We start from the raw sequence: 25,186 nt of genomic DNA on the forward strand, positions 1-25,186 counted from the left end.
GTTTTTAGTATAGCTGTTGTAGAAAGAATAGTAAGAATGACGACAGCTTGTTAATAGCAGAGGATTGTACACAATTACTGTGAGAACTACTCAGAATTACCAAACCTGTAGGAACTTGCTCCCATGTGATAGCTTTGTGTGTGCATCTCACTCCTTCTTTAAACACATCACAGGGGCAAGGGGGAGAAATAAAATCTGAAATTCTCCCCAAGTATCAACAGAACCTATAATACTGCAAGAACTTACTCAACATAAACTTTAAAATTGGATTTTTTTTAAAATGGAAAGTGTTCAGGGAGATGAGGCAGAATCAAGTATGAATGTTCAGGAAAATAATGGTGAGCAACTTTGCTCCCATTTTCAATTAGACTGATACCTCTAAAGAAAAACAAAACACCACAACTTTTGCACAGCATTTCTTTTATACAAATATAAGTTACAAAAAGGTAAATTTAAAAAATCCCCTGAAGCAAGATTTTTGGTAAAGATTGAATCAGGAACTTGTGTGAAAATAGTTGAGCAAATTCCAATACAGTCACATATTTTAATGATACTTCTTTCTTCAGCATGGCATTAGATGTTATTCCAAGAATAATGCTTTCAGTCATCCACTTCCAGTGATGCAAACCTATTAGCATTGCATAAATGCTGACTTTCTGGCACAGCATAGCGGATGGCTGTTTTTTTCTTATTAGATGCTTTCTTCTTTTTGCAGGACTCTGATCTGGTCTTGGTCATCTTCTGAAAGAAGTCTGGAGATACAGTTGACTCCACTGTATTTAACAAAACCAGATAAAGCTGAGACATTTTTGGAGATAAAATAAACAGATTTTCCACTGGAGGTGCTGATTTAAGCTCTTGATACAGTCTGTGCACAAGGGTCCCAGTGTAAAGCCTGCTCAAAAGGAGAGAATCTGCATTTAGAATTGCACCTCAACAGGACAGGTACAGAGACATGTTGCTTAATGAAAAAAACATACAGTATCCAACAGTCAACTCCGAAGGGACACCTATGCTAAGAGTATTTTTCTTTAAAGAAGGGAGTTCTAATGTAGCACTGGCCAAAGGAGTTTGACAGAGAAAATGAAACATCTTAACACATTCCATCTTGGGAATGTGTGGAAAGCAGATCTCTGAAAAAACTTACCTACTTAGGTCTGGCTCAGAAAGAGGAGTACCAAGTAGCTGGTTGAGATACAACCCCATCTGAAGACAGCACTGCCACTGACAAAAACTGTGTGCAGCATCTAAATCAAAGTCATTATTTTGCAATTTCTTTTCCTTCCATTTTAGAAATTCGTTATATGCAACACTGTCATCTTCAGCAGGTAGAACTGTGGGGTCTAGGTTATAAATAAAAAATAACATGGAAATAAATGTTCTGTGAACAGTACAAAAGATACCTGCAATTTATAGAGTCTTCAAACTCCTGATTCTACCTGAAAGGAGGGGGTAGCCAGGTGGGGTGGTCTCTTCTCCCAGGTAACAATCGATAGGGCAAGGAGAAATGGCCTTTAAGTTGCACCAGAGGAGGTCTGGGTTGGACATTGGGAGGAATTTCTTCACAGAAAGGGTGATTAGACACTGGAATGGGCTGCCCAAAGAGGTGGTGGAGTCACCATTCCTGGAGGTGTTTAAGGAAAGACTGGATGTGGCACTCAGTGCCATGGTCTGGTTGACATGGTTGGTGTTTGTTCAGTCATGGGTTGGACTCCATGATCTCAGAGGTCTTTTTCAACCTGGTTGATTCTCTGTGATCAAATCCAAACAAGCTTTCCATCTCATTAAAACCTACTTGGAAACCTTGTCAGTCTGGTTTCTATAAACCAGAACCTGAAGGAACTGTATAACCCTGGTATGCATCGTCTTTGCCATCAAATGAAGGACTCCTGGAGGAAATGTCCATAACCCTAACAGGTATAAATATTACTGAAGCAATTTCTGTGATTATTTAATACTTTCAAATGAAAGAAAAAATGTGCCTGGGCAACTCAGCATTTTAAAGTACAAATTATTTTAGAAAAACTCAAGAAGAAAAAAATACTGGAATGCTTCAATAGTAGTTTTTTGAGTACTTTAAGGTTATTTTTTGTAACTTTTATATCTAAATTAGTATTTCAGTTGTAAGGAAACCACTTATAAATGCACATTAATATTTTAAAAGGTGGAAAAGTACTGTTTTACCCATATGAAATGTTAAATTGATGGTTAGCACTTTTTCTTTGCGCATATCAATGCAATGAGTGTGACAGCTCAGGATATACTGTAAATCAATCCTAATTTCTCGAAATTTGGACAACTCACCATAAGTGTTGGAAAATGAATTATGGTCTGGATTTTTGTAGGCGCTGAATACCTAAAACTGTATTCCTTGGAGACATACCTGGATCACCGGTTATCCTCTGCAGTTCTCCAGAAACTATCATTAGAAGGAGAGCCTTTAATTGGTTCAGCTTAACTTTTGGTTCTGAACAACATATCCAGTAACAAGTTACAGCAATAGGGAGTTTTAAGTGACTTGGGATAGGTTCTAAGAAACTCATTTTCACTCCCAGAGTCTCCAGCAAAAGCATCTGACGGCATGACACGGGCACCTGAAAATAAATTTAAAAATTGGAGGTAAGAGACTTGATTTGTTGCGAGCAATTTCTAAAAGGAAAGTTCCTAGTTACACTAGTTAGCACTTTAGGTTTTTTGATAAAAAAATTATTTAAGTTTCATAGATATTCTGAACACGAAATATTTTTTAAAATATTACTTAAAACTTTAAAAATGACACAGTTAAATGTCAGGTAGAAAGATAAAAGTAATTAATTCCTAGCACACGTTCCCTCTTTGCTGTGCCATTTAACTTCCAGAAAGTGGTGTTGTAAACTTTGTCCATAACTTCATGCATGCAGAATTGCAGCAGGCTGTTCAGCTGCCGTTTGAGTGCTTTGTAAACCTTGAGTAGGATTGTTTTGCCTACTCTTAGGCAGACATCCCCATAGCAGAAGAGAAACTGAAGTCAGTTTTGCCTAGAGCACTTTAGACGCAGAACGTTTCTTGTTCTAACCTTTTGTTCAGTTGATAATTCCCATATATTTAATAAAGAAAATTGCTGTAGTAGCGAAGCTCAAATTCATTAAAAAAACAGCACACACCAAGCTTGAAGTGAGGTGTCATTAAAGTCTCTTAACCTGAAACATGATTTCTCAAACTCTTAAGTGTTGCACAGTGTTTAAAAGGCGTGTACCAACAATCTATGTAAAGTAACCTGTACTTAGGAGCCGTAGCTATCTGTAGCATTTAATGGGTGTAGCAGTGATAGATTCGGTTCCTTTACAAAGTAGCAACCAGCAAAAAACATTCAGCACCGCCCACACAGAGAAATGTGGTAACAGTCGATCTGAACGCCAGAATGGATAGAGCACATGCCTTAAAAATGCAGAATTAATAGACGCGGATTGTATTCCTAGGTGTTGCAGAAATTACCGCATACAAAACCTTAGTTAGGCATTTTCTAGAATGAGAGATAACTTCCCATTATGGCAAGAGTTACAGTCTTAATCATTAGAATTTTCATAGAAGTGCTACAATGGTGACTGAAACTAACCAAGTGCAACTTTCCTGTGTTTTTCAGGTGCCGTTCTGCTCTGTCTGGCAAGCAGCAGAGGTTCATGTTAGCAGGAGCATACTTGGGGCAGGTAAAACTGATGGGCAGCTGCAACACTCACACGCGAAATAATGACTTCTAGTAAAAAGGCATGGGTCAGATTTTGTTTCAGAACACTGCTCTGAAACATTCCACAGCTTGATCAAATACAAATTAGGTTTTGTAATGTTAAAACTGGATTTTCCTAAATTACATGCAGCTGAGTTCCTTCCCATAGAAAGCAAATATAAGTGTAGCAAAATACATAGGATGAAATAAAGGCTTTGAATGGAAAATGCAGGGAGTATTGCATATCCACGCTACAACTTCTCATAGCATTTGTCTTGGTACACTTGGAGGGGGGCAGGAAGGAAAGGAAATGAAGACAACCTGATGTAGCTTCTTAAATATCACAGGTACCTCTGTATTAGGTAGTTACTTACTGAGGCGGCTTAGTTCAGACATCACATTTAGCGGCCAGCTGGCAAACGTGAGTCCCAACTATTTTTGTGTCACTCGTGAAACACTGTTAACTGTGATCTGTCGTGACAACCATTTACCTCCATTAACTTGTCCAAAGGAAAACGATCATCACAAAAATCTGGAGGTAGGCTTGCTGCTTGAACAAATGTTTTTTTAACTGTCTTTTGGCATCTGTCAAATTCACATACAATGGGCAGCTCGTTGGTCTGCTTACTTGAAGAAGCGTCTTCAGTACTGTGAGATACTCTCAGAAGCAGTCCATAGATAACTTGTCGGATGGGCAAAGCTGTTCTATGAGCACTGGGTCTCTGCATGTTCTCCACCTGAACGCGGAGGAAGGTACTTCTAAGTATCAGGGCGTTGACGATGAATGGAGCCAGCTTACCTTTTGCAAAAGCATCAAGTACCCACTCTGGTACGTCTGCTTTCCTGGCAGCCTCGCATTCATAGCTCCCATTCTGAAAGAAGTCCTCCAGATTCACGTCAGACGGAGCATAATCTTCCATCGAAGTGCACAGAAGCTCCCGTATTTCTTCTCTCTGGTGTTTCTTAAGGTATTTCAGCACATTGTCGACGGCCTCGGCGGGCTCCGCAAACTGAGCTAGCCAGTTCAGCAGTCCCTGGAGGCGGAGGTGCTTCCCGCCCTTCCCTGCCGCGCAGCCCCGCGGCAGGCGCACCTTGCTGAAGAACGCCTCCAGCGCTTCCAGGCCGATGTAGTCGTTCCCGTTCATGACGGCAAAGAGCGGGAGCAGGCCCTTGCTCAGGTGCCCGAAGTGCCTGCAGAACCTCTCCGCGGAGAAGCAGCGCGCGGGCACGTAGCATCCCTGCGGCGCGGCGGCGGCGCGCACGCTCTGCCACTGGAAGTGGGACAGCGGGCAGTAGCCGCCCTCCAGGTCGAACACGCAGAAGTCGCTGTCGAGTGAGAGGACGGGGCAGCCCCAGCGGTTGGCCAGCCCGGCGATCTCCCGGTCGGCCTCGGCGAAGCACTGCACGAAGGGCACGCCGAGCCGGCCCAGCGCCTGCACGAAGGCCTCGCGGGTCAGCAGCGGTACCAGGCAGCCGCCGGCGCCGCGGGACAGCCCGTGGGCCGCCCGCAGCTGCTCGGCAGCGCGGCTCCGCAGCGTGGGCAGCTTCCTGTCCTCGGCGCCGCGCCCGCCGTCCAGCACCACGAAGGGCGCGATGGCGCAAGCCTGCAGGACGCCGAAGAAGTCGCGCACGGCCGCGGCGAAGACGCCGTAGTCGCCGCCGCGTCGGAAGTCGGCGTCGGGGGCGAAGCAGAGGCGGTGGTAGAGGCTGCTGCCGTCGATGACCAGCTTGGTGTCCCGCACCCGCAGCTCGGTGAAGAACACCCCTCGCTCCTCCACGAAGCCCGTCAGCCCCTGGACGCCCATGGCACCGGAAGCAGCGCTAGCAGCGACACGCGGAGCCCTCCGATCCCGGATCCGCTTCCCTTCGCTCCTCCCGCCCGCCGGCGCTCAGGCGCGCGCGCGCCGTCTCCTGGTGACGGGGCCGCGAACAGCGCGGTCCGTGCCGGGAGCGCTGCGAGCCCGCGGCCGCTCCCGCTCCGCCAGCGCCAGGCCTGCCCCAGGCCGTCCCGGGGGGACACGGGGGACCCTGAGGCACCACAGTCCCCGCCGGCGGGACGAGCGCTGGAGCGGCAGGAAGCGGCGAGGACGAGGGGCACCGCCGGCTCCCGGGGAGTCCCGTCTGTGCCGCAGGGGTGAGGAACGCGGACCCCGCCCTCGCCCCTTGCTGTGAGGGTATCTGGGTGCTAACTTGTGTTTTGGGTCTTACACAGTCTTGTAACGACGTAAAAACATCCCTGAGATTATCCTAGGGAATCTCGGCTTCCCGAATGTGCGTCAGGAAGATACTAAATATAATAGTCGACTACATTTGACCCCGTTTTACCATCATCCTCAAACTCCTTTGCTACCGGCACTAATGATGAAATCTTAGCTATCATTTCTCTAGGACCCCTAAAAAACTGAGCTAAGTGAAATGATGTCTAGCCTTGGGTAAGTTTATAAAGATGTTGCAGAAAATAATAATGGAGCCAGTGTTAAAAAGTTAATTTTTTTTTTCATGAAGGAAAATCAAGGAAAATCTCATTTTTTGAATTTTCAAAACATTTAAAGGAGCAGGTCAGTGAAGTCATCGGCAGGAAAAAAATCAAGGTAGTAAATACTGAGGCTATTTAGAGCTTAAATATAAAGACTTTGGAATTTGTGTTGCAGTGAGTGGAGGGTAGCAAACGTTGATGTAGTACAATGGTTCTTAAGGAATAAAAAGAAAACCTAAAAGAATTGGAAAATGGTCTTGGTTGGCAAAGAAGTGATTAGCTTGGAAGCAGAAAGTGTCAGAGTATGTTAGCTGTTGCTAAAGAAACATGAAGGTTAATCTTTCTTACAGTAACTAAGAAAGGCCAGGGAAGGAGTTGAGATGGTTTGTGCTTAGCATGGGTAGGTGGAACTATGAACCAGCAACTTTCCTTTAGTTGCAACACAAAAGGGAAGATCTAACTCTAGCCAAGGAAGAAAATATTTTTTAAAAAGTGATCCAGACAATGTAATTGCATTAGTTTGCTTGGCATCAGCAGTCTGCCTGGCTCTGGGATGGGACTTGGGAATGGTGGACGGGACAAAGGAAACTCTTTACCAAAGTTGCTGGATAGGGTACACCGAGATTTTTTTTAGGAAAAGAGAGCTGGAGACTTGACTGCTTTATGTTACCTCTAGTTGTTCTGAACTTTAATGAAGCAATTGATGTTGCTGCTTGGGAAATACCTGCCCAGTGGGAGATGGACACTGGCAGGAAAGGAACACGGGGGGGTTGGGCTAAAGGTGTGAGTGAGGTAGGAGAGCTTCATCTACTTCTTGAAAAATCCATCAGTCTTATGGCTGAATCAGTCTTTAAGGCCTATTGGCTCTTATGGGGCATTTCTTTCAGATGCAGTGCTCAACATTCCACCTCTTCTGTGCCATTAAAATGCACCTGTGATGCCACATGGCAATCACTGGCCCCTGCCTTCTCTCACTATTCAGCAGTAGATACTAAAGCATTTCACTAAGTTCCACGATAATTATTACTATTACTATATAGAGAGGGTATTTGAAGCATAGGGAGTAAGAGGTGAGAGGCATTATTAGAAATAAAGCACAGAAATTAAACTCAGCTACTTGATCTTGAGCATGGTTTTGTGGTGTGAAGGATTGTCATACATTCCTAGGCCCAAGTAAGTATGAAGATGTGAGCTGCGTTAAGTGACTTCAGAAAGAAAAAACAGGGTATAGACAGCTCAGCAGGTTTTCTAAGTGTAGTTTTTTCTAAAGGAATTTATGAAGGTGTGCATAAAACAGCAATTAGGAGAATAGAACAGTAAATGAAAATTATGTAGACTTGGCAATATAATATTTTATGGAGTTAACCTTTCTTCCCTCCCCTCCTCCACACCTCAGCATGATCCTTTTAGGCTCCTTCAGACAGATTTGAGTTAGAGAAGTAATTTTCTAGCTGACATTCTTTCCTTAGCATTTGCATTTCAAAATTTTTGTCAGTATTGCTGAAAGAGAATAAAGAATCAGCATTAGGAGTCCTTTAGGTTAAAAAACATGCAGGATTTAAGATGTCTTGTAGTAATTAAAGTTTATCTGTGTTTCATAACATGATGGCAGTGCAATGTCAGGCTTTTTGGTACAGTGTGACAGCAGCTCAGCTGATGGGTATTAAAATAGGTTCTTGTGCCTATACGCACACACGGAGTTTGTTGTTGCAAGATACAAATCTGTAATCTTAATTTAGGCTCTGCATTCATTTGGAAGAGAAGGCAGTGACTTGGAATCTAAAGTTGTACAGCTTTTAAAATTAGGCAGTTTGTCTTTGCTCTCCCAAAACCACGACCACCACGACAAAAATCCTGTTTGTGTGCTTGCCTTGACCTTGAAATGGTGTGGTGAGCAAGACCAGTGTGGGCCTGCTGCTCTGCAGTGCCGAGGGATGGTAGCAGTAATAGCACTGATCTCGCAAGACCTTTACTTGCTCCAAAGGATCTTCAAGCAAAATGTGCACGTAGCATTATATAAAGGCAAGGTAGTGAAAGCAATATTGTTTTATTATGTGCAGTGAAACACCTACCCTTTTTCATTTGGAATGAGGAAGGTTGAGTAAACAAAGTTACTCTATGCTCATGTTGAGCTATTGAAAAACATAGAAATGCTAGAGCTTGGCCTTTGCAGTCCTTATGTTTGCCGAATTAAGATCTCTGTTAGGCAAGAATTCTAAACCAAATATAAATTGTTGGGAAGGTTGGAAAGGTGAGTCATGAAAGGACACAGTGAAGGAGAAATGAAGTTTTGGAAGAGTTGGGTTTTATTGAAAGTCTTGTAGTTTTTCTGTGAAACATTTTCAGAAGATACTAGTAGTGAGTCACAGAGGCTGTGAGGTCAGCACTGGAACAGATGGTGAAATCTGAGGGGTAAATGAAAGAGCAGAGAAAACAGCTTTGTAGTTGTTGATGGGAGAGAATTCAAATTATGGGTGGAGGTTATGCTTCAATATGTACAAAAATCTTGAAACTTGTGTCCTGAAATGCAGATATTTTTGGTGTCAGGTACTGTGGTGGTATAAAGACAGGTGGTGAGGAAGAGTGCCATATCTGAGGGAACTGTGCTATCAGTTCAGAGAATTAATTTAAGGCTGATTTAGAGGAAGACTGACTATGTCACATCTACATTATCTGAAGTTTGTTTATCAAGTCTGCCCGCAGTTTAGCAGCTAATGGTTCCACTTAATTTGTGTTTGCTGCAAGCTGGGTACTGTAAACACTGCCACAGAATTAAATGAAAAGTTTAATAAGAGCAATACATTGACAAATCAATATTTTTCTGTTTCAAGTGATTTCTGTGAATATCCATGGAAGAATAAAAGGATTTGACAGCTACATCCTAGAGAAATCTGTGTAGTTTTTGTTGCACAGAGAAATGCTGAAATTTCAAGAAACCGCTAAGCATGTCACTGTTGGCAGATTTAATTCTGCTTGCTCAGATGCTGTGATTGCAAGAAGATACACTATTCAGAGGAAACTTGGCAATGGAAGCTTTGGAAGTGTGTACTTGGTAAATGACAGAAAAGCAAAACAAGGAGAAGAATTGTAAGTAAACCCTTCACATACTTTAAATAAAAATGTTGGGAACATATTTCTTGCATTGTAGATATTTTCTTTGTATTTGTGTCTCATCTCTCAGTTTGGTGTTATGTTGCAGCCTTAACTGTCTAGCTTCAGTGACGATGTAAGGTAAAAGCAGACTTTTTTTGATAACACTTAATTGGATGCCTTCAGGAATTGATTCTGTGTTACTGTAAGGACTCAGATTGTTGTAGAGGTCTCAAAAGAAGCTGTACAGTATTTGATGACCTATTTTTTATACATGAGTTGTCTAAATAAAACCTGAAAAGGAAGAGTTACAGAAATTCCAGTAAACACCTTTTTATTTGCTGTATACCCAACTGGAAGAAGGTTTGATTTTTTTTTAATTGCCAGCAAATCTTGATTTTTATTTTTTTTAATCTGCCTGAATTTGGACAAGTCTTATCAGTTTTATTGATAAATCCTTTGGGATTCTGAAGCCACAATGACAAAAAACCATTTTCAGGGTGTTCACATTCCTGTATGTGGGTTTGATGTTGGGTTTGTGGCTGGACTTCCTGTTGTGTAGAACTGTGTTTGTCTACCTCGATACTTACACCACGTGAAATTTAACTAGAAAAATCTTTATTAAAAAAAAATTGTAAGGCTCTTTGTCTAAAGTCAGAAACATTTAATCAATATGCCCTTCAGCCAGAAATACATAATTCCTTTAAACAGGGGAGTCTATTGGTCCTTTTTGGTAGACACATTAATGAGCACTTAGATGATTAAGGAGCTTTTTCTGATTCATTTGTGCCTCACTTTTGCTACTTATGGCCATGCATTACTGGCAGTATTCCTTTAATAAGTGTGCAGCCAAGGCATAAATCTGTCAATTGTTTTCCTTCTATATCCATTTACATCTTTTCATCTCCTTAGATTAAGGTTAGGGTCCACTAAACTCTTTGCTTTTTTCACATGGCTTAAAGGGTTTTGTCTCTCCTAGCCTTAGCTACACTTTCCTCAAAAAAAGTTCTTTAATGAAATATTTTGTTTAAACCAATAAACAATATTTTTCTTCTTTTTTTAATGTTAAGGTAGTCTATCATGCAAATGGGGTGACAGGAACTACCTGAGGTCCTAAGACACTTCAGAATCAGCTGTTATCAAACTCGTTCTTAGAATAGTGAAATGTGGGTCTTCACACAGTTGCTGCTATAGCACAACCTGCCAAACCTCAAAAACAAGGAACATGCCTTAAGCTTTTACGTGGCTAGTTTTATTCTTTTCTTGAGAATTTTGAGTGACTGCCTTGAACAACCATTCACTGCCTGCAGCATTTCATGCCTGCATTTTGTTAGGGTAGAGCCTGCGTGTGTCCTCTGCTATCTTCAGGACAGAGACTGAATATCAAATGACATATTTTTGGTTTTATTTTAAATTTTTTTTATCAGTCTCTTTTTGTGACCACAGTACAATAAAAACACACCAGTATTTAACCAGCCCAAGTACTGGAAGATGTACAGTGCTGTATTTAAGCCTTTCCATCACAAGGGGGTGCTCGCCTATCACAGTTCATTCCTTCCATGCCTCGAGCGTGAATTAACGAGGGGATCCCCCCTGATTTCTACCTCTTATATTCTAATAGATGACAAAAATACTGTCCCAGTTGAGCACGAAAACACAGGTAGCATAATGGTATAGAGTGGTATAGAATGATAGCATAATGGTAGGATTTAGAAATACTGGTTTCTTAAGGTGGTAAAATATGCTAGAAGTCACATACTCAGTGCTGCTTTCAGATAATCTCATATGGAACTGTATGGGTTGCTGCTTATGTTATATATACTTTTTAATGAGAATTTACGTGGTTATGATTCTTACTCTTTAAAAAAGAATGATCTTAATGCAGCTCTGAAGGCACTTCAGCGGAAAAAAACCCACAAACAAGACAACTGTGACCTCAGCAGAATTAGAATTCTATTTTTATTGCTTCAGAGATGATCTAGAACATGCTGAGAGAAATATTATGTACAGTGTAAACTCAGCCACAGATAATTTCCTGAAAATTGCTATAGTTTGAAGCACTCTGAAAGAGCATAGGAATAAATCATAGAAATACAAATTCCCAAGAAAAGTGACATATTGATACAGAAGCTGTTCAGGGATATCTTTTTCGATTTTCCATTAGTGCAACGTCTCCAGAATGAGTTATTGCAGAGACTAACAGTGGTTATCGTGCAATTTCAAGCAAAGCTTTTGTATGATTCTAGAAACAGTTTTAGGTTGTGCCTTGTGTTTTGTTACCTCTCAAGGATCATACCTATTGTGAGTGAAGTGTTGTACACAGAGTTACTTTAGCTGGGAAGGAGAGAGAGTTGATTATTTGGGGCATACATCAAATTAACAGACTTATTTCACATAAAACTCTCAGGGCTGCTCAGGCTAGCAGTGCCTGCTTCTCTAAGAAGTACATGCCAGCTTCATGCTCCTCTCCAGTTCTTTGTATGGATGGGATCAGGATTACTGACTTTCTTAGATCATACTAGATCAGTATCATATGGTTGACCTGCATACTCTATAAACAATAAGGTTATGAAGTACCACAAGTATAGTAGCATATGTAGGTCCCTTACTCTAACTCCTTCTTAAGTCTTGCATTGTATGATACATTCCTTGCCTGTTGCTTTAACTTTCTAACTGGTATTTTTTTTTGTAAACTGTATTTTCTGGTGCAAGAACTTTTGTTGGATGATTTTCATCGAGTATGACAGAGTTAAATAACTCAGATAGAAGTCTCTACAATTTACATGAAAGCAGCAGAGTAGAGAACAAAAATAATGCCCTCACAGAGAGAAAGGTCAGAACCTGGGATGTTCTTCACTATAAGCAAAGTTTCTCATGTACTAAACAATCTATACAGGAAAGAGATTATCAATTTCCCCCCTTCTTTTGGAAGAAACTAGAATCAGAATTCAAATCTTAGACTCTAAAGTCAGTTAAGCACAAGAGATACATCTGTACAAAGCAAGCTTCTTAGTTCCAGTTTACACAGAATGTCTTGGTTTGTGGATTATTTGATATTTATTTGTTCCTGCACATTATGGACCTAGACCTACCCAAAACAGAAAACTTGGTTTGTATAAAGTAGCAGGATTGTACCAGCATTTTTACAACTAAATAGTATTCCTGCAGTCCCTTCTATGCTAGTCCCCCTGAGTATATTATTGGTTAATTATAACAGATAATTATGGTTGAAGACAAAGTTTTTACAGCAGAGATTGAAGTTAAGCAGTAGTCTTGAAGGACAGTGCCATCACTTAAAGAAAATTAATGTCCTAATCAATTGTGCCAAGGGAAGCTCTGGGTTAAGTGTCGCTGATTCATAACCATGTATGGGCAAGCAGCCGAAGTACACAGTAGGCAATAGGGACTTCCAGTTCATAAATATTCACAAGGCATTTACGTGTCCCTGTGGTGGAAAGGACATGCTGCTGAGTGCCAAACTCCCTGGACTGCTCCACTGTGTGGTAACTGTGGGGTGTCAGCTCAACTTCTGCATCTGACTTGCATTATAGCTTTAATCCAGACTCATGCTAGGATTCCTTGGAAACTGTGCGCTTAGCTGAATAATTTATCATGTGACTTTCAATTATTTATGACTTCTTATAACAAATGATATAAAATCCAAAGGTGGAAGAGATTTGCAACTTATGAATATCCAAGTGACCATCAGCAGATTGCTGTGTTGTCAAATCCTTGTGTTTGTTGCCTGTTTGCTTCTCTGAAGGAATTCCAAGCGAATGGTCATTTGATGCTGAATTGATTAAAACAGTAACAAATTACTCCCTGCCACTTGTTCTGTGCACATTTATCTAATTACACTGCTTTCCTTTATTCTTCTCCTTCATTTTATAATAATGACTAGAAATTAAAACTGGAATTTATTAGGACATTTTAGATTTGTGAACAGATATTCATGACCTGCTTGAAAACTGATCAAAAGTGCATTTCCTGTAGGACCTTCCTGATTGTGGCTTACTTTTAAGTTTTTCTTAAAGAACCATTTTTGGCTTGGTTCAGTCATGTGTGCCTCTGCTTCCTGGTGCTTCGTGACACACAGCTACCGTGTGTGTCAGCAGAACTGCCATGCTTGCTGAGGGGTATGGTCATGCTTGGCCCAAATAAGAGACCAGGAAAGCATACCTTGTGGATTTAGCGACAGCAGTTTGAGAAGTGAGCCTTCATGAGCTTTCCACTTGAGTGGCCAAGCATGACTTTTGTATTCTGTGAGCAGTGTTACAGAATTCAAAGCCTGGAGCTAAGTGTCTGAGCAATTTCCTTGCTGAAGACTCTGTGAGAGTGGCTGATGCTCTCATGCTTCAGTTAAGAGTACACCTGCAATGGAGGTTGCCAGGGGGTGAAACTGTGAATGTTTTGCTTCAAGTTTTAGCAGGCAGTCCCAGCTGTGGCCACAATGGTTTCAGATAGTTTCTAGTGCAGGCCAATATGATCCTGATTCAAAGACAAATTTGATAACCTCGGATTCACCCAAAGCAGATTTCACTGCAGACCTCGTGGGAAGGTGCTTTAGTCTCTACCTCCTGCATCCCTGTCAGTGCCCAGCTTTTCCTGCAGCCCAGCATGGCACAGTAGGGCTTCTCCAGCTCAATGTAAGAAAGTTTAGGAAGTTTCTATGCTGGATAAGGCTCTAGTAGGGGCTGCAGGGTAGCTTGGCATTGGAGCACAGATGTAAGATTTTACCCTGCCCATGCTGGTGATGGATTTGGCAATTTAAAGTCACAGCCATGCTGCAGTCCTTTGCACAGGCAATTACTGTATTAAAATTTCTAGTTACCTCATAATCAAAAGCATAAACCTCGGCATTCTGTGTCTTCTTTGGAATCAAAAGATCCACACTGGAACAGGTCAAGACCCTTCATTCGGCTTGTGTAACACAGGGTCTGTGAAACCCTCTGCAGCGATGTCTGATACAACTTTTATATCTCCTAAGTCACCTTTATCAGTTTTGGTGGTATTGTTATTGGTTTTTCTTTTTTCTTTTTTACTGCTCCCCTTTTGATACACCTTTATTAAACTAAGTAGCCTACTTTCTCATTTTCATTGGGATTTGTCCATTTGACTGGGGAGGATTCTAACTAGGTCTTTAACATGTGTAAGTGGGAGGCAGCGTGCCTTAAAGGAAATACTGCTTGGTTTTACAATAAATCTCATCCCCCACAGAGCCAAGCTCCCAGGACCTCCGTGCTGCAGCACTCATCACATTCTGATTAGACATGCAGGCAGTGAGCAGTGCTGGTGGCTGAGTTCATTGTTTTGAGAATTGTTTACGAGTAACGTTTCCAACATTGGGTAGAGATCTGTACTTAAGGCATTATTGGTGAATTACCTTTCTTTGAGGTGCATGGGGGAGACAGAATTTGATGATTTTGTAATTAAGCAAATACCTTGAGATCACTTCTATCTCATTTTGCTGAAATTTATGTTTAGTTTTCATGCATTTGTAAGCTAGCCTTAGTAAGAAAATGGGGAGAGGTGGAGTATTATTACTTTAGGTTGAATTATGGCCACCTGCCTCAAAGATACTGTAGGTGTTTGAAATACTTGAATATGCCTGTCTACTGTATCTTCTTATGGGCTACCCTTGTTGGCAAGGTGTTTCCTCTTAAGTCTGCATCAGGGTGGTTTGAACTTCTTCCATGCTGAGTAAGCCTCCAGTTATTTGTTGCATTCAGTACATTGTAATGAGAAAAATGCTGCAGTGAGTGGAATAAATTCTGGATTTGCTGGGCAATCACTGTGTTTTTGCCTATTTTTTTTTCTGTTTTGTTTTGTTTTATTTTGTTGTTGTGCTTATGTGACTTACTAGTAACTGTAATTCCTATTTGTTGTTTCTCTTACATCCACAGTGTGCCCTTCACGTGTTCTGAAACAACTTTTCAATGTTGCTGGGTAGTTGCTTAATTTTTTAATTGCATGTGTTTCACTTATTGTTAAGAGCAGAGTATCACATTCAGGAGGGCTTAAAAGTATTAAAAGATTTTTATCTAACAATGGATGTTATATGCAATTAATTTCCTCAACATTGCTTGATTCCCTTTGCCTTTGATTATTGACTATTTTAGTAACATGCTTTTGTAAAGTTATAAGCCATAAACCATGGTTTTATCTTTTTCTACACTACTTTCTTTTTTTTTTTTGGTATCATAGATACTTGAATGCATATCAGAAATAAACACTGAAGGAGATGCCTGAAGGAAAGAGACATGTAGGGAGAGTGAATTTTCTCATTAAAGTTGCAGCAATTACTGTTTAAATTACTTTTGGGAGTTAGTTCCACTGAAGGGACAATACCGTTGACATAAATATCCTTGCAACAGTGAATAATTCTGCTTACAAATATATTTAAATTCAGAAGAGAACCAATTAAATTTGTCATTAACAAGTGTTTTAGTTGAATTTCTATGGAATGCATTCTTACTGCAACTTTTAATACATCTGGTTTCCCTTCACAACTCCTGTTGTTCAAAATAGTCTGTTTTCTATGAACTGATGAATATAGATTAGGTGATATGAAGGTCTTTCTTCAAAATTTCAAATTACAATTAATTTCAAAATTCAAACTAATTCCTACAGAAGGAAATTTCTTTTTGGTAGATGCTCTAGCCGAAGGCTGCAGGTAGAAGAGTTATAACATGCTAGTTATGAGATGCTTAATCATATTAAAAAGCTTGAAGACAAAATGCTACATTCAGTCTTTAGTTTTGTAATGGTGTCTCCTCTTGTTTCAAAGGGAATGTTAATTAGCAGAGAGCAGTTAGCTGTAAAGTATATTAAGTCTGTGTAATGAAATCACAATGGAGAAATGCCTGGTTTAGAAGATTCGTTTTTTGATGGAAGTCTTCAAAGATACAGAGAATAAACAAATTATTTAGTCCTTGTCATATTCCTCAAAAATCCCATTTAGGCTAGGGGCAGCACGATGCTTCATTGCATTCTTAAGCAAGACTGGGCTGTAGGAAAAAGGTTGGATGAACAGTAGAGGGGGATAATGCAACATGAAACCACAAGGTATTGCTAAATATAAGTACACAGGTATTAGTCAGTATCTCATAACAATTTTTAGAAATTTTCCTGCTAAAACACAAATTTCTTCACTTCAGTCACAGTCTATTAGTATTTGATTTAGAGCTGAAACATATGAGTAGACTATAAATATATTTATGATTTTATTTTTCCATTTGTCTCTAGGAAAAAGGTTCTAATTTCAAAAATATGTCTTTAGAGGAAAATCCATCCTTTCTTAATCAATGCTTACTTTTATTCTGTCATTTTTAATCAATGTAGATGGCAACCCAAAATATCCCAAAGAATTATTCACAATAAATGCATTTTAATATCTAAATAAATAATTTCATTTAATCTCTTGTTCAGTTCTGTGGAAGATAACACAATTGCTCTGCTTTGCTTTGTAATTACTGATTTTTTCCAAAATTGGCACATATGGCTGACCAAAAATTATTTAAATGATGCCCCTTTGTATATACAGGAGTTTGCTCAGTGCAGAGGAAAATGATACAAGCTGTTTTCCTTGAAGCTAACTTATTTCAACAATATTCTTTTTCATGTTCCAGAAAATATATTCTACATTTTTTGGGATACTAATTAGGAACTGATAATTTTCAAATAACCATAAACTGTTTTCAGTGTTAGTGCATATGTTAGAGCATTTGAAAGTTTGGCATCTTGAAAAATATTTGTAAGTGCTATAATTGTGACTTGCTGATGGAAATGGAAAGTGAATCATCCATTTCACTTGCAAATTTAAGAAATCTCATCGCCATTCAAAGATATTAAAGCGAGGTTAAATTAGTTAAAGTGCTTATTCAGAAAATGAAATTATATTTAATCCATCTGCAGATATTACAGTGCTCATATAGCGATTGAATTCATAGTGATTAGCTCAGGGATTAGTTCTCAGTGTCTGTGAATGTTCATGAACAGTGTGAATAAGTTGTTTGGAGAATAGAAAAAACAAGTTGCTGATAACTGTTTTGGCATTACTAGTCAGTCAATAATGTCCAGGGGGATGATGAAAAAAGTGCAGCATTTGATTTAAGAAGCTGTGCAGCGATACTTAGGACTGAAAAGGGGTTATGGCTTGACTAATAAATTCATAGTGGGCATGGGAACCCAAGATTTGATTTTAGAAGTTACATAGTCTACTTGGGTCTGAAATGCTTTGGATAATGAGTAAGTTTGTATATGTAAGGAGGAATACCAAACAGCATTCACTGTTTGCTTTTCACTGGAAGTGTGGTAATCCTCTTGATTTTCCCATAGAAATCAAGTGCTCTTAATTTACTGTGTCTCTTTCCTTAGATAAACCCAAGTATTCTTCTAGGTAGGACTGATTTGTGTATGCTGACTTTTTGTATTTCATGGTTGCACCAGCTTCCTCTTTCTCTAACAGATAGATGAATGTCTTTAAATTATCTGACCATGCAGACATTGATGTTCCAAATATGATGGATAAAATGTAAAGAATGACTATTTGAATTTTTGTTGCTAAGCTGTAAACTGCAGGAAAGAAGAAGCAGTAATGGTGGATGACTTTACCCTGTCTGTAGGTGCCTTTGTAACCAAATTTCCCAGACCGTTTCCATAGTGCAGGAGCTTTGTACAAACTTTCTACATGAAGGTTGTCACATCTTCTTCATCTTGGTTCCCATTTGTAGTGCTGTACCTTCTCTGCTTGCCATTTGATGAGTAGAAGGCATCACTAATTAGACAGGCACTTCTTTAATTTTATTGTTTGGGACCAATTTCAGATCCAGTTACAGACTGAGTAAGAGGTGATGCATTTTTACAGAATTGTACCTGATCCTTGTATTGAGGAGTTATCAGGGTGAAGTGATAGTCCTACAAAGCTCAGCATGGATAGAAATACAGCACATGGTTATGGGTTATGGGTTACAACTCTCCATATTGGCAACTCAAAACCTAAATGAAATTTTAATTAACTGCAGTTAACTGAAAACCTGCCTGTGTAAAATGATGTTTCTGTTTAATTAAAAACTTCAAATTTTGATCATATATTCCCAGATCACAATTTTTCTGTTATTTTATCAGACCTATTTATTCTTGACATTAAAAGAGTTCTATTTCTTTTACTTTCTTCTCAGCAAGCAAATGTACCTAGACAATAATTCATATTGCAGTTTACTCAATAAACAGAATGCATTTTGAGAAATACTGCCTTTTAAGACTTGCATCTGATCCAATAAACCAAATTATATAATAGTAAAGTATGTCACTGATGTAAACAAATACCAGATGGGTTGTAAAACATTCAATTTTAGATCAGTGCAAATAGACTGAGATAAACACTGCTGTGGTGTATTGTCAGTCATTAGTAAAGCTCAAAAAGGGATTCCCTCTGCGTGCCCATATTCTGGAGGGTTCCACTTCATGTTTGTTTTTCTCTTGCTTTGAGTCTCGCTCTCTTTAGCCCCACTTGCTACCTGTTATTGTGCTTTCAGACCCAATGTACCAACTTGGCTGCTTTTCAAGGTATGACAACACAAGCCAGCAAGGTTTTGCTAATGAAAATCAGAAGGTGTTCCCAGAGAAAGCGTTCCCAGGGAAGGGGTGTGGGCCTGTTGAGCCTGCGGAGGCTAGGATGTTGCTTTCTGTATTTTGGGGAGTGGGCTCATCTCTCATGTCATTTTCCAACCCTGAAGGGATGGATGTTGTTACCTATCCCAGACCCAGCTTCCTTCAGGGTGGATGTACATGGTGACAGTTGGATTTTTTCACTCTTCAGATATGAATGCTTTCACTACAAGACTCTTTCAGTTGTCGTCAGCTCAAGATAAAGTTCAAAGTGTGTTTCCATTATTGATTGAATGCAAGGCTGAAGTTTTTTTCCACACAGTTAAAATCTGGAGGCTGCTGTTCTGTATTTAAGATATCTGCTAGCACCTCTATAATAAGGTTTTCTAATTGTATGTTCATTGACATTTTATCTTTAGATACATGGGCTAGTGGTGGACTTGGCAGTGTGAGGCTTGTGGTTGGACTTGATGATCTTAAAAGTCATTTCCAATCTAAACAATTCTATGATCTGCTTATGAGTCTGTATTTTATACTAAACGAAATTTATAATAATATTTAAATTTAAATTAGCATATCTCCTTTAGCATTATATCAGAAGGGGTAGTTAAGTATTGTATTTGAAGGATATCCACATTTTAGTGGGTTTACCTGGTTTTCCGTATATGCCACCTAGATCTCTATTTTCTCTGTTCATACAGTAAATCTGAGATTTATTAGTTCATGCAAACAGCTTTAGACCTTTTAAATCCCACTTAATACTTGAACCTAAGTAGCAGAAAATATAGAGGCAGATTTTTTGAAAAAACTTGACTTTCAGGTGGATCTGTATACTCCAGATAGAGTCTTGATAAAATCTTAACAAGAGAGGCTGTTATTCCCAATATCCAGAATAAACATTCATGTAATGCTCTTCAAAAGGTTTGTTTAAAATAATTCACTTTACAAAAAATTAGTTAAGTAACACAATGCAGGCAGATTTTCAGCAGATGATGTGCAAGTACCATGTCTGAATTATGAGCAATGATGGCTCACTCTTTATTATAAGCTAATCATAAAATGCAGGTTGGATCATAGAAACAGAAACACTTTGTCTCCTTCAAAATGTAGAGCTGGATTTTATTGGTAGAGAGGAGATGCAGTCAGCATGGTTTAGCCAAGAAAGGTTTGTTGTTTTCTTATCATTATTAACCTTATATTTGTGGGTCTATCAGCCTATTTGACATCACCAGGGATGCCAAATTTGAGTTATCTTAGGAGCAGAATGTGCCTATTTTAGCTGCCTGTTTGGGTAGAATTTACTTGTGTAAATACTGAAATGGGGCAGGGTGAATTTAAGCACTCTTTAGGTGTTTTATGTATTGAAAAGTATAGTTAATTTGTATAGATGAATTTCTATCTAGGCCGAAGACTTTTATCTTCTTTGTTTTTCTTCTAAAGTTAACAGAAAAGAGCCACTTCAGATCTGGAGACTTCTCCATTTTCTCTGTGAGGCTTCTGAGAATCTGACATAACTTCTTTGTCAATACTTAATTAACACAGAGGTTTTGTTAGTACGTATTTTGAAATTTTAAGTGTATTTGCTAAGATATTATCAAAAGTTTTGCAGAAAGTGTGAAGTCTAGTTACGTTCTCCATATTTAATGCAGTAAAATCAAACCTTATCTACATACAGACACAGTACACACATATACCAGAGGCATGCAGATGTGCCTGATCTTGATTACATACAAAAGTTTTCTTTCTAGAAGCAAACATCTTCCAGCTGTGGGTATGAATTAGAATTGTGTTGCAGAAAACCAATACCTTATTTACAAAAAGTGTATTTTCTTATTTCTTCTTCTGGGAATTAATTTAAATATGAAAAACACCTGTCATCTTGTCTGACAGCTGATGACAGCATTAAGATCACTGAGTGACTAAGATGACAAGCTATCCCTACACATCAAAACATCAGGCTTTTATTGCTGTCTTGGGTATACAAGAAACTTGTATTAAGTGGTCTTTAACAAGGACTCATCCTGTTTGTCAGTTCTGTGACATGATTTTTATGAAGGAAGGAGTAATGACCCACGTCAGCTGAAGATGAGGAGATTACAGTAGGTATTGCCTGTCTGCATTCCATGAAGCTTGTCTGCAGAGATGCAAACAGACCAAAGGGCATGTTTTTTTCATCACAGTTCCTGATGGGGATTAGGCAAGTTTATATGAAAAGTCATACATTGCTAGTCAGAAACAGATTGTTCAGATTTAGGAAAAAGTTTTCTCATGAAGAAACACAGCTTTTTTTCCCCCTTAGATAATGTGAATTATTGTAGTTTTATCACTGTCATGTTTAACACCTGTAGCTTTACAACCCTGCTCAATTGAATGGGGAAATTACCAAAAGCACTGTGGAAGTGTCCCTTCAATCTGAAACTTGCCTTTCATGTATTCAAAAGTTTGGGGAAATTCATCACTTTGTTTCAGTAAAAAACCACTATATTCTCTAATAGTCTTCGACATCTTCTTCAGAAAATAATTATGGTCTATTTTTCAGTGACTGGTAAAGTAAGTTGAAATGGAATGTGTTGTGTTGTCTTTTTTAAACTTTTAATCAGGAAGATCTTGGCAAAATATGCTTTGTTATAGTGCCCTGCACTGAGGGTTTTTTCCAGGTCAAGTAACAGTAAACTGCCCTATTCCAGCTTCTGTATAGACATAATTCTGAACTACAAATTCTCCCATGGCACATTCATGTATTAAGGTTGAAGAATATGAAAAATCCCTACATTTTTCCTGCCTTTTCCAGGGGATTTAGGGTCTCCCTAAATAAAGGTTAAATACTAAAGGATTAGAATTCATTGAAACAGTATAATTAGTTTCCAGCCCCAAATCTAGATTTGTACTTTTCCCTTATGTGCTCAGGTGAAGGACAGGCTGATCTTTAGGAAAAAAAATGGGCAGCCTGAGTTTATCACCGGAAAAACAGCCACAGAAATATTATTCTCTGTGATTTTTCTCATGCCTCCTTGGAGAGACTTGGGCAGAAGCTGCAAATGCAGTTTCTTGCTACTCCTTATTTCATATATGAATCTTGACCCTATGCTCTGAGTGGGTTTGAAATCACTTAGATTTCATTTGTTATCTATGTTTGTTATTACGCAGTAATCCATGGCACAGAAAATATGTTATAAAGAAAACAGTGCAGTAGGTAATTAGTGGAAGAAATATTTCCAAACAGTGTTTTTAATATATTTCTTAGTATATATGGCAACGAGCATATTTGTTTGATTTTTAATGCATTCTCTTTGTTTACCTGTATTTGCCTCATCATTTGATGTTGCCAATATTTAGTCAATGTTACTATTTTGCATATAAGGAAATTTTGATGGGGTTTTGAATGTTACATATTTTTATATTTTTCTGGTTTTATTAATATAAAGATTTCTTTTATTTTTTCCTCTAGAAAGGTCCTAAAGGAAATCTCTGTTGGAAACCTAAAGCCTAATGAAACAGTTGAAGCAAATCTGGAAGCACAACTACTTTCCAAATTAGACCATCCAGCCATTGTCAAATTTTATGCAAGCTTTGTGGAGCGAGATAGTTTCTGCATTATCACTGAATATTGTGAGGTGAGACTGAAGAAATTTGACAGAATGTGTGTATTAAAATGGGGTCTTCTAAGAAGCCATTTTATAAAATGTTTTCATTTGATCTTTAGTCTTTATTTGTTGCTTGTGGCATCACCTTCTACTTGTTAGGTGTGCTCCTTTCAGATAAGGAGTGTTATCTGCTCCTGTGAGACTCACAGATGAACAAACCACAGAAGAAGAAATAGGTAATTTTAAGTGCAAGTTCATTTGGTATTACAAGTGTTACAAGAAAGGCTTAAATGCAGACACACTGCTGGATTTGTGGGAGAACTCAGAAAGGCTGGACCACTTGTGTGCTACTGATAGGTGAGAGAGATTGAGATTGGGGGTGTGGGGGCACGATATAAAATCTGGTCTTAATGAGGAAAGGAAAACTCACTTGTGATTTGGAGATGATTACAAGAAGCTTAAACCTGATCACATGGATGCTGAGTTTGGCAGCAACATTGGCTTTATAAAATGAAGAACAGTGTGAGTCAAAGACCAGAGTGTAGTGGATATAACAAATATTAAATCAGGATATAGTTACCATTCATTTTTTGACTCCAGCACTTGGTTTAAGAACATACTGCTGAAATCTGTCTTAAAGCTTTCAAATAAGAATTTAAACACATTTAAGCCAGTTTTTTAGTAGTTTATATAAAACAAGTGCCTACTTTGTATTAAATATAGATGTGCTCTTTCAAAAAAAATCTGTCATACATAAAGTGATCTTTTAATGAAACTGTGAAGCAAACTCTTCAGTTGTGCTCTGCTAGACATGCTGAAATGCTTTGGAAGATAATGAACTTAGACTACTGGGTTACCTGTCCACAAATCAGATTTGATTTAACTAATCAAATTTCTTCAAGAATGTAGCTTTCATGGGAATAATTAAACAAGTACCATTCCTGCCAGTTATTTCTTCCTTAGAAGCTTTATTTGATGACAGTAAAATGCATATTTTTTGCTGGGATATTTAAAAATTAAATCTGAAATGTTCAATTCTGTGATACAATATGAGTATGTGTTCATATACTATTTTAACACCCATGCAGGAGCTTTTTGTACCATTCCCTGAATGTCTGACAGCTGGGGTTTGAAAATATTGTCAAATCTTTGAGGAAATCCAGAGCTCAGAACTGAAGGATTATTCTGATCTAGTCCAGCCATTACTGTGCACTCATAATTTTCTCTCTACTAGCAGTACAAAGTGGCCCAATACCAGATCAGTTAAACATGTAGGAATGAAGGAACCTATTTCAGCAGCACTCTAGCATCTTTTATCTATCCACTGCTTTTTACTCTCTTTTGAAAAAATTTTTGTTCTTTTGGCATAAAGTTATAGGTGAATAAAAGAATAAAATGATAGTAGAGTAATCACAAGCATGACTCCTTGGAGTTTTAGGGTTTTTTATGCAGGCAGTATAAACTACCCTGCGTGAAAATGTTTTGGTACAGAGTTACCCTATGATCTGGGAGTCACATCCTCAAACAATGTATTAGAGCAAGGCAAATGAAGGAAGAGGAAATGGGTTCACAGGTTATGCACTGAATCTTTTCAGTTTTGAATCTGCTAGGTGAGGTCAGGATGATACTTGGCCCAATAGGATGTGCTTCTGACTTTTTCCCAAAGGACACGTTCTGTGGTAGCGTTGCATTTAAGCCATTACAATATATTTCATCGAATATTCAGACAAGTACAAAGCAAAGTTGCACACATTGCTAAACAGTTTCTTTTTTATTTTAGGGGGAGTATTTCCAGAAGGTATACTTTTGTATTTACTTATCTATAACCTGCCTTTGTATGTGGTGGGATTTGGGTCTTTTGACCTAAAAGATGCCTGTTTAAATCATGCATAAATTGAGAATGAGAAAAATGTAGTGCTACCTGATCCTTGTTTGGAGGTCTAGTACATTCTGTTTTTCATGCATAGAATAATTACCAGATTGGCAGTAATTGGTACTCTTGGGCAGACTCAAAACAAAGAGCACACATTAAGTTGGCATGGGAACGGAACTACCCCCCTGAGCTTTATTCTGTTTTCTCCAAAGTACTGTGACTTATTCATTAGCCACGGTGCTTTGTTCATTCTTGCATGAGTAGCATAGAGGGAGCCTCCAGTGCAGCTGCCCTGTGCTATACCTTGTCATGTGAAAGAAAAACAGAGAGCATTGGTCTCCGTTGCTCAGCTTGACATCTTTTATTACAACTAAATTTAATCAAAATTATAGAAAATAAGTATATGTGTTCTGTTTTATCTTACTTGTTGAGCTTCTTAGACACTTTTCTCAGTTCAAGATCTTGTGGGTAATATAAACATTATCAACTAACACTGATTTCAAACAAAGATGCCTTAATGAACCTTGGATTTCATTTTGTGGTATAAATTGGACTTCAATAAAATACAGTTTTTACAAGGCAGTTACTTTAAAAGTGACATCATTGTAATATTTTATAAGGCAGAACTGGTTGTACTTTCCCCCAGACATTTATGTCTCTTGACTGCAGTCTCAGCTGTGGTGTGAGTACACATATGCTAAGGAAATCCGAGCAAAAGGAATAACTAAAGCAGTCAATGCCTGTTCACGTTATCAGCTCTAGATGCTAAGCTGTTTTAAATAATTTACTGGCGTGTTTGATACTCTTGATATTTAAACAGAAACTGCAGCTTGGAAACTCCACATGTACCT

The 25,186-nt window shown here is 38.8% G+C and overlaps 2 protein-coding genes across 6 annotated transcripts in view; one reads left to right on the forward strand and one right to left on the reverse strand.

Moving 5' to 3' along the window:
• Nucleotides 1-254: 254 nt before the first annotated feature.
• On the reverse strand, nt 255-5,580 carry ASTE1 (asteroid homolog 1). The gene is made up of 4 exons (XM_069007446.1): nt 4,195-5,580; nt 2,384-2,594; nt 1,148-1,343; nt 255-895 (listed from the first exon to the last, which is right to left on the reverse strand). Exons 1-4 carry the CDS (start codon nt 5,506-5,508, stop codon nt 601-603), a joined length of 2,016 nt encoding a protein of 671 aa, XP_068863547.1. The 5' UTR covers nt 5,509-5,580; the 3' UTR covers nt 255-600.
• A 1,149-nt stretch (nt 5,581-6,729) lies between these two features.
• NEK11 (NIMA related kinase 11) overlaps nt 6,730-25,186 on the forward strand; it is an 82,175-nt gene continuing 63,718 nt past the window's right edge. For 4 of the 5 annotated variants that reach the window (XM_069007447.1, XM_069007449.1, XM_069007450.1 and 1 more), the window contains exons 1-2: nt 6,730-9,266; nt 22,327-22,492. In XM_069007447.1, the coding sequence (XP_068863548.1) occupies nt 9,097-9,266; nt 22,327-22,492 (336 nt within the window). In that variant the 5' untranslated portion in view covers nt 6,730-9,096. The remainder of the gene's footprint in view (nt 9,267-22,326; nt 22,493-25,186) is intronic. The other variant, XM_069007452.1, reaches the window with a different exon arrangement.

This window comes from Aphelocoma coerulescens, chromosome 2, assembly GCF_041296385.1.
Source record: "Aphelocoma coerulescens isolate FSJ_1873_10779 chromosome 2, UR_Acoe_1.0, whole genome shotgun sequence".
Taxonomy (NCBI): Eukaryota; Metazoa; Chordata; class Aves; order Passeriformes; family Corvidae; genus Aphelocoma; species Aphelocoma coerulescens.